Consider the following 9,917-nt stretch of genomic DNA (forward strand, 5'->3'; position numbering starts at 1 on the left):
AAAAGCATCAATATGCTTGCCTCTAACCGAATACATGCAACACCATCTTCTTCCTATGGCCGAATATGCATGTCTATGTTGAGGCCGATTATATACTTAATACCACACATAAATGGCATACATTTTACTAACTAATGCATTACATATTATAACTCAATACGCATCCATCATTTAATCCATAACCGAAGCACCATCATGTGTAAGTATATACCTTGAGATAATATATAGGTCATACCAATACGTCATGTGCAATCATATATATATATGTGCAAGAGCCGAATCACAAATTTGATTATAACCAAATTTAAACATATATCCAAAACATAAATCTTAGCTACCATGCAATAAGCATAAATCACACTTATGGATATACCATGGCCGATACTTCCAACAACACCAAATAAAAATATACTTCATGGATCTAAGGTAGAACCAAGAAAGAAACTCATAATCATCAAGATGTAAGCAACTACCATTGTTCATCTAGATTTAGCATGAAACACAACCATCACCCTTATTAATCTCCATAGCCGAAAACCTTACTTATTCCAAAATCACAATTTCAACATGGGTTACCAACAATAACTTGATATCTCACTCAAAATCAACTAGGATTTCAAGAACTAGTATCAACTTCCTTACCTTAATATCGACCTAAGATGACCGATTGCTTCACTCCTTCCTTCCTCCTCTCAATCCGGCCAAGAAGAACCAAAGAACACAACTTGTTTCCTTTCTTCCTTAGAACATTCGGCCAAGAGAAATGAAAAAAGATGGACACTTTTTTTTTGTTTTCTTTCTTACATCACGGTAATGGGGAGGGGGGAGAAACAATCACACACATTCTTTCTTTTTTTCCATTTCTTTATTACCCATACTCCTTATTTTATTGTTCCTAACATACATCAATAACATAACATGTTTGTGACATGTTTCCACTCATAGCATGGCCGGCCACTATGCCTTAATTTGGGTAAATTGACATGCAAACCCATCATTTTCACAATATGCATTAATAGGCCACTTTGCATTTGCCTAGCACATTTCTAAATTTTCTCACATAAGTCCTATTTGATAAAATTCACTTACAATTAACAAAATTCAAACATGAAATTTTCACACATGCACATGTACATATAATGAGCATCAATTATGACGGATAATTATTTTTATGACTCGGTTTAGTGGTCCCGAAACCACTTCCCGACTAGGGTCACATTAGGGCTGTCACAGATCGGACACGGGCTAGGGGTGTTACACTGATCTACTATACATATATTTTAATTGTTGCTCTTGGAGCTTGCTAGCCAAACTTTTAAAAAAAGTTAAGGACTCAATAGCTTGAATAATAAACTTTCAAATAGTTCAGTGATTGAAATGAGAACTTTTGAATCTGTAACTATTTTGTAACTTTTTGAAATTAAATGACCAAAATGTAAACTTATTTATAGTTAATAACCTTGGGTGTAGTTTACCTGAATAAATATGAGTTTGATCTACCTTACCACGTGCTATCTCCTAATAGGTCGGTTGTTCTTTTTCTTCATTCTTTGTTAGGTTGACAACATGACATGAGGGGATCAAATAACAGGGTATGTAAGTGACAAGTAATAGATATCTTATCAGAGCGGCCTAGATGTCCATGTTTCCTACAACTTGGTAGGACGATTCTTATGGTGAAGTAGACTTGTCCATGAATCGGGTGACTCTCTCAACTTAATCAACCCAGCTTAACTTATTTAAAATTATTAACTAAAATAATATTTTATTTATCTAATTATTCCGTAAATAGTAATATGAATCAACCATTAGTTCTTGCTTCAATCAGTTCAACTGCTAATTCAACTAGTACGACCACCCAATTCAATCTGTCTTTATTTCCAACCGATACCCCCAACCAATTATAAGTTCTCAAATTTTATTAAAAAAACATTGAAAAGCTTTAACACATTTCTATTTTTCTACAATTAACAACCATATCAACTTTCTTCATAGCTATACAGTCGATCATGGAAGAATATCTACACAGCTACTCAATCCTGTATACACCAACAAGAATACACATAAACTAAACTGAAATTGAAATTACGAAAACAGGCCCAGAAAAGCCGAATAGAAAGAGCGAAAATTTCGGGGTTTTTTATAAAAAAATGGAAAACATTATATTATGCTTATTGAGAAACAGAAGATTCATCAACTCGATGCCAGATTCTGTTGAAAAACCACATCGAATCTGCTTCGACGGGGTTTCCATCATTGTTACGGTGCCAACTATAATGAGCGTGAGTTCGGTTTTTGATATCGAAAATGGCATGACCGTAACTGGATTCTCGATACGCCGAGTACGTTGGCTGCGGCTCGCTCATGCTACAAATATGCAAGAACAATATATATGTAATGCAAGAAACTGAAAAACCAATCTATATGTAATGCAAGAAAAATGGTTACTTGGATACTAAGCCATCCATGTTGCCTCCATCGCCGATAGTTATGTACACAGGCGCGGATTGATCCTTCACGGGAGTGCAAATACCGTTTACAACGTTATACGCAACGTTCGATACACGTTCCTGTAACATAAATTATATCAGCAATCGAGTAACCAAGCATGATTACAACATGGTAAATTGGTTGTCAAGCTATTACTTGTACTCGAAGTTTCGTATATACTAGCGGAGATAACATAGTCAAAGAGCTTACAGATCGTTCGTAGGCATGGACGTGACCGGAAAATACGACATCAACTTTGTACTTCACAAACCATGGTTCGTATATTACTCTCATGGTTTCGCCTTCCATGAAAGGATAGTTGAAGCTATTATACCATGGAGCATGCATAAGAACGATTAACCATGGCGTTTCGGTCCGGTTAACTTTCGGAAATTCCTGTTGAAGCCATTGGTACTGAGGAGTGAATTTACCGTAAGCCGAATACGAAGACAACACTATGATGTATGCCGAAGCTCTCTTGATCGAGTACCAAAAAGGAGAAGTACTTTTCGATTCTACGTATGGAACCGGATAACGATTACTATATGGCTTAAAAGGCGTCGTTTCACCCTGCGCAGAACCGTTATAACACAATGGACAATTCTGTGTTTACAAGCTAATTATCACGATAAGAAAGGAACGAATACTTACGATTTCGGGGGCAAAGTCGAGTTCGTGATTTCCAACAGTCCATATCCACGGTTGATACGCAACACTTCTCTCGATAAACCTTCCCCATGTATCCCATCTTACATTATCATGATTCGGATAGTTATCTGCATACGAAAGATCGCCCACGTACAATACGGTTTGGCCTTTCTTCGGGTTTTGTTCGTAATGAGCTACCGTGCTATTCGAATCAAAAGTCTGCCCGAGATCCCCTACAATGCCAACACAAACAAGAAAAACCCTAAGAACAGAATGTGTACCAGGCATAAAATCAAACAGTAAGCAAACATTCACTTACCGATGATACCGAATGTGTATGGGGCATCAGGACCGACTCGAGGAGGCGTCGTAAACCAGAATTTCCGAATCGAATCACCGTCGCCGACCATATAGTAATACTTGGTATTGTACTACAAACAAACGAATACAAAGACTCAATATCGACATTAACGAGACCAATCAATATGGTACAAAGCCAAATCACTATGTCAAGTTACTTGGAGAATAAAAAAATAAATAAAACGGCCGCCTTGGACCGCAAGGGATCATCTTCTTCCTCTAAAACCTTATTTCATTTTAGTTACTTTTCTCCACTACGAGCTCCGATGCTCTCCGAGCTTGAGTTCGTTTTGCAGGAACCCGAGGCCATCAGAGCTCGAATTTAAATGCAAATGAAAAAAAAATTACCTCCAAATTTCTAATGATGCAGTGATGAATATAACCAGAGGTGTAATTATGAAATTTATAAGTTTTGACTTTCCCTTCGGCTTTTCTCTTTTCATTGCTGTTCTCACTCCAATAAACCACTGTATTTGAACCGGGTTCATCTTGGGTCACCCATGAAACTATCACTGCTTTTCCCACATGGTCACCTTGTGTTATATGTACCTTAAAATTTCAAAACAGGTCAGAAATTTTTTTTAAGCGGCCCAAAATTAATTTGTATATTTTTATGATAATAAAATTATAATTTATCATTTTAATAGTTTATATATTTATAATTTTTAAAAAAAAATTAAAGAATTAAAGTATAAATTTACTATTATTAATTTAAAATTTTGAAAATTTTAATTGTCATGTGAACACACACAAAATTGTAGATGGAGTTCTTTGCACTGCGTCAACATTTTTTTTGCTTATTCTTTAAAGGATTATATGAAACATAGGTACCCAAATTATGTAACTTTTTTCATTTAGGTACCTAAATTGTTTTTTTTGGTTAAAGTATGTATTAAAGTTTTATTTCATTACCATTTTAGGTATCAAACAATCAAATTATTGCACGTGGCATTTTTAATTAAATAAAAAAATTAGAATGTTAACTCCGATTTAAAAAAAAATCTTTGAACCAATTAAATTATGACATATGACATTTTTAATTAAATAAAAATATTTACTTAAATTAATGGTTGATACCTAAAGTAGTAACAGAATAAAATTTGAGTACCTAAATGAGAAAGATTGCATAGTTTGAGTATCTATTTTTCATATAAGCCTTCGTTAAATTAGCCGCGTGAGTGAATTTTCTTTTCAATGTCACTAAATTCTTGATACCAAAAATAAAGACTAAATTTTAAATATGCAAAAAGTAGAGGGACCGAAAAAATAAAACCATAAATATATCAACACTCCAAAAAGAGAGAGTAAATAACACGAACATCCATAATTCCAAATAAACTGACCTGTTGGGGCGCATTGTAACCGGAAGGAGCACGAAAGACATCACTGTGAAGGGGCATGTCACCGGTTTTCTCCGGTTTCCGCGCATAGACGCCGGTTTTTCCTCCATCACATAAAACTGCCGAGCTTAAAACAAAAGCTATAACAACGAAAAATACAACACACGGTGACGCCGAAGAAAACAAAGAGTTCGTCGATGTTACCTTCACCGCCACCATGTTTAAAATATTTTACATAATTTATGAGTTTTTCCTTGTTTTTGATTCTTTGTATTTATATGAATCTTAATTATTATTCTGTTATTTTTTCAACAAATTACGGGAAAATTTAAGTTAATATACTAAATAAAGATTTTTTTTAGCGAAAATTTGATATTAATCGTTTCAAACCATTAACAAAATAGATAAAAATAAATAAATAAAGGATAATTACTTTTATTTCCCTCAAATTACATTTTAGTCACTTTCGTATTGTAATATTTTAGTCGCGGAGTATTAATTGTTATTAATGGTGTAACGATAAACTGACGTGACATATTAAATTATCATTTCAAATGAAATTTTCAGGTTAAATTATACAATTAGTCTCTGTATTTTTTATTTTTTTTGAACAATTTAATTTTTTTCTTTTATATTGAAAGAGATGGAGAAAAGAGGAAATAGAGGGCGAAGTAGAAGAGAATGAAAAAAAAAAGAAAGTTAAAAAAGCATAAAAGAAAAAAATTGTTCAAAAAGAAAAAGATATGGAGACCAATTATATAATTTAACCTAATTTTTTATTGAAATTTTGATTTAACATACTATGTCTGCTTACGGTTACACTGTTAACGAAAATTAACAGTTCAATGATTAAAATGTTACAATATGTTAACGTAATATTTCAAAATATAAGTGACTAAAATGTAATCCGAGAGAAACAAAAATGACTATTTTGATAATTTACCCTTTATTTATTTATTTAAAAATAAATTTTGGCATTTTAGGATGGAATGTTTTTTGATAGTATGCTATGTTATTTTAGATTTCTTTTTTTAATAGTTTTTTGGGTTAATTTTACTAAAAGTCCTTAATCTGTAATTTAGATTTTAAATTAGTTCACAAACTTTAAAAAATTTTATTTAAGTATTCTAAATATCCAAATTGGTGTTTTAAATACGCTTCATGTGATATTAGAACACAAAATGGCATAATTGTTACAATACAAATACTAAGGACTTAATTAAAATATTTTGAAATTTAGGGATTAATTTGTTCAAATTCGATTCATTGATTTAATAAATAAAACTCAAAATCTTCTTCATAGCACTAAACCAACATAAATCCAACACTAAGGAAAAAATAAAAAAAGGAAATTTTTTATTAATTTATATTTTCTGCATTTTTTAATCTAAAAATAAAGAGTTCAAAAGGGGAACTACATCATGTTCTCATTGAGACTCGTCAACTGGATGCCAGAATCGGTTGAAAACCCACGTCGAATCGCCTTGAACGGCGTACCCATCATGGTTGCGGTGCCAACTATAATAGGCATGAGTCCGGTTCTTTATATCGAAAATGGCATGACCGAAACTAGCTTCTCGATAAGCTGAATACTCCGGCTGAGGGACGGTCATGCTACAAGGAAAAAGAAACACATTGGCATCAATGACATCAACAATGATGCATGTATTATATGATGATAAAAGAACAAAAATCTTTACTTGTTTGCTATGCCTTCAATGTTTCCTCCATCGCCGATGGTTATGTAAATAGGAGCGGATAGATCCTTTACAGGACTGCATTCACCGTTTACGAGATTATATGCGATGTTCGATATACGCTCCTGTAATCAAGCAATTTTGGAACAAACCCCTTTTTTTTAAACAATCAGTTTAAAAGACTTGAATGTAAGTAATTGGTTGGAAAGAGAACTTACGGATCGTTCATAGGCGTGGACATGACCGGAAAATACAACATCGACTTTGTACTGAACTAATAATGGCTCATACATTACTCTCATGGTTTCAGCTTCCATATAATGGTAGTTATAGCTATGATACCATGGGGAATGCATTAGAACAATTAACCATGGTGTTTCAGTTCGGTTAACTTTCGGTAGCTCTTGTTCGATCCATTGGTTCTGAGGAGTGTATTTACCATATGCCGAATATGAAGACAACACTATGATGTATGCTGAAGCTCTCTTGATTGAGTACCAAAAGGGAGCAGTACTTTGTGATGCTCTATAAGGAACATGATATCGATGAGTGTAAGGCTTAAACGGCTTTGTTTCACCCTGCAGGAAAACCGTAATCATGTTATCACCAATTCACCGTCATAACGGGAGTTCAATGACAAAGCAGTAGAAAATGAAGATGACATGACTCGGACAAAACCGCAATTAAAAACCGAAACAAAGAAAAGCATCAGCGCTGCTGTTTGTGCAGGTGAGCTTCTATGGCTAATACCATAGGAGGAAAGTTGATGGTGTTTACGAGCTAATCATGATAAGAAAGAACAAAAAGCTTACGATTTCAGGTGCAAAGTCGATTTCGTGGTTTCCAGTAGTCCATATCCATGGTTGGTATGCAGCACTTCTCTCAACAAACCTTCCCCACGTATCCCACCTAACATTATCATGATTTGGATGGTTATCTGCATACGAAAGATCCCAACAAACAACATGGTCTGACCGTTCATTGGGTTCTTTTCGTAATGAGTGAGTGTTACATTCGAATCAAAAGTCTGCCCGAGATCCCCTGCATAACCATTTCCAATTCCAAATTCAACCACATAAACAGTACCAAAAGCCAGCAACACATACGAGGATACGACCTTCAAGGATTCTTTAAATATACAGAAAAATGTAGATAAATCTAACCATACTCATGTCGGATACATACCATATCTAAGACCCAGATCCAAGTTCGAGTAACATAGCCTTAAACCAAATCTAACCCACAAAAAATTGCATTATCATTGAAAGATCAAATAATAAACTACTAAGACATAAAATCAAACATGTAAGCAACAATACTTCAAAACTCTAATCAGTTACCTCTTAAAGTACCTATTTCTGACCATACTCGTTTTGGATACATACCATATCTAAAACCCACATCCAAGTTCGAGTAACATAGCCTTAAACCATATCTAACCCACAAAAGTTGTATTATCAATGAAAAGATCAAATAAACTACTTAGACATAAAATCAAACATATAACCAACTACATGATATTCCATATCTAACACTCGCATCCAAATTCGAGTAACATATCCTTAACCAAATCAAAAACAGCAAGCAACCATTCACTTACCAATGAGACCAAACGTGTAAGGAACATCAGGTCCAACTTCAGGAGGTGTTGTAAACCAGAATTTTCTCATTGAAGTACCCTCACCAACCACATAGTAATACTTGGTGTTGTACTATAAAACAATATTGAAACCCCAATAAGCAAATTTATGAATTGAACTTTAAAAAAATGGCTATGAATTCAAAATTTTACCTCCAAGTTCTTGACAGTACAGTGATGAATGAAACCAGAGGTATAATTATAGTACTTATAAGTGCTAATTTTCCCCACTGCCTTCATCTTCTCTTTGCTACCTTCACTCCAATAAACCACTGTATTTGAACCGGGTTCATCTTGGGTCACCCATGAAACAATCACAGCTTTCCCCACATGGTCGCCTTGTGTTATATGAACCTTTCAAATTTTCAAAAAAACACCCACATCAACAAAAAAAAAATTCCAAATAAACCCAAAATTTTGCATTAAAATATACCTGTTGAGGTGCATTGTAACCAAGAGGAGCTTGGAAAACGTCACTGTGAAGGGGCATATCCACAGTTTTCTCCTCTTTCCTAACGTAGATACTAGTCTTTCCACCATTACATAACAACAATGAATTGAAAAATAAAGCTAAAATAATAACAAAAGAACATATCACTGAAGAAGAAGAAGAGCTCATCTTTGCTGTTATCTTCAACACTGCGAGTGCTACTCCTACTACTACCTGGCCGTATTTATATGACTTTTTGAGTCAAAAAAAAATTCAAAAAACCATTATCTTGATTTTTGGTTAATAGAATACCGGATTCTGGTATTCGTGAGTAAAAATACAAGGGAATATTCCCGTATATATATACGAAAATACAGATTATCTCGTATTAAACATCGTATCAACGTTTTGAAAATTGAAAACCTGTTAATTAAAATTAAGCAAAAAAAACGAATTTTTAAAATAAAGAATTTGAGATTGATTGAAGTCTTGGAAAAAAATTTGGAAAATTTGTACTCTGTTATTCAAATTTCTGTAATTTATAATTATCAATAAATTACATGACTAATAAAATTAATATATATATACAATTTATATATGAATTTGATGGCATCTTTATTCCAAAAATTATACATTTTGACAATTTACTTTGATAAAAATTCATAATTAATTTATAATATTAACAATTAACTTTTATCAAATTAACTTTAAAATATGAATTAAATTAAATCTATGTGACAAATTTATAATTAATACTAAATTTATTTAATTAACAAAATTATAAAAATTTTAATTAAATTTCAATTAAAAAATTAATATTATAACTTTGAATATTAAAATATATAATTTTTATCAAATACAAGTATCACATTAAAAAAATTGTCAAAACTAGATATCAAATCTTATATTAAACCTCCTTTTATAATTATCAATAAATCACATGAACAATAAAATAAAAAAATTAATTAATTTTTAAAGTAAGAAAATAAGAACTGTTAGGTCATTGATGTCAATCCCAATCACGTGAAGCTTTGATATTAAATAAAGGTTGAGCGTTGAGACTTTAATTTTGAAAAAAAAAGTCTGTTATTGATAAAATAATAAAATATATATATTTAAACGTACAAAATCATCCTTTCCTTGAATAGAAAATGATGATGACTTTTATAGAAGTATTTAGTCTTGTAGTCAACTAAATAATTTATATGGTAGTGGAAGACTTGCATTGAATGCCTATGATACCAATTATATCTAAAATTTATGGATTAAATTGTAAATATACCTATAATTATTGTATGTAAAAGGGTGAAGTT

The 9,917-nt window shown here is 32.6% G+C and overlaps 1 protein-coding gene and 1 pseudogene across 2 annotated transcripts; both read right to left on the bottom strand.

The window, feature by feature from the left end:
- Positions 1-1,898: 1,898 nt before the first annotated feature.
- On the bottom strand, positions 1,899-5,074 carry LOC107927869 (purple acid phosphatase). Its single transcript, XM_016858993.2, has 7 exons — positions 4,842-5,074; positions 3,847-4,047; positions 3,458-3,569; positions 3,142-3,371; positions 2,701-3,060; positions 2,449-2,570; positions 1,899-2,367 (listed from the first exon to the last, which is right to left on the bottom strand). Exons 1-7 carry the CDS (start codon positions 5,055-5,057, stop codon positions 2,172-2,174), a joined length of 1,437 nt encoding a protein of 478 aa, XP_016714482.1. The 5' UTR covers positions 5,058-5,074; the 3' UTR covers positions 1,899-2,171.
- A 1,103-nt stretch (positions 5,075-6,177) lies between these two features.
- Positions 6,178-8,838, bottom strand: LOC121222310 (purple acid phosphatase 2-like; annotated as a pseudogene). Its single transcript, XR_005919544.1, has 7 exons — positions 8,608-8,838; positions 8,328-8,528; positions 8,136-8,247; positions 7,348-7,576; positions 6,754-7,113; positions 6,539-6,660; positions 6,178-6,452 (listed from the first exon to the last, which is right to left on the bottom strand). The product of XR_005919544.1 is annotated as a purple acid phosphatase 2-like (transcript).
- Positions 8,839-9,917: the final 1,079 nt, after the last annotated feature.

The sequence above is a fragment of the Gossypium hirsutum genome, chromosome A03 (assembly GCF_007990345.1).
Source record: "Gossypium hirsutum isolate 1008001.06 chromosome A03, Gossypium_hirsutum_v2.1, whole genome shotgun sequence".
Lineage (NCBI taxonomy): Eukaryota > Viridiplantae > Streptophyta > Magnoliopsida > Malvales > Malvaceae > Gossypium > Gossypium hirsutum.

Coding starts and splice junctions, on each gene's coding strand:
- LOC107927869 (XM_016858993.2), bottom strand. CDS start 5,057: ATGGTGGCGGTGAAGGTAACATCGACGAACTCTTTGTTTTCTTCGGCG. Junction 4,048..4,841: donor GTTACAATGCGCCCCAACAG/GTCAGTTTATTT, acceptor TGAAATTTTAAG/GTACATATAACACAAGGTGA. Junction 2,571..2,700: donor TCCATGCCTACGAACGATCT/GTAAGCTCTTTG, acceptor TTTATGTTACAG/GAACGTGTATCGAACGTTGC.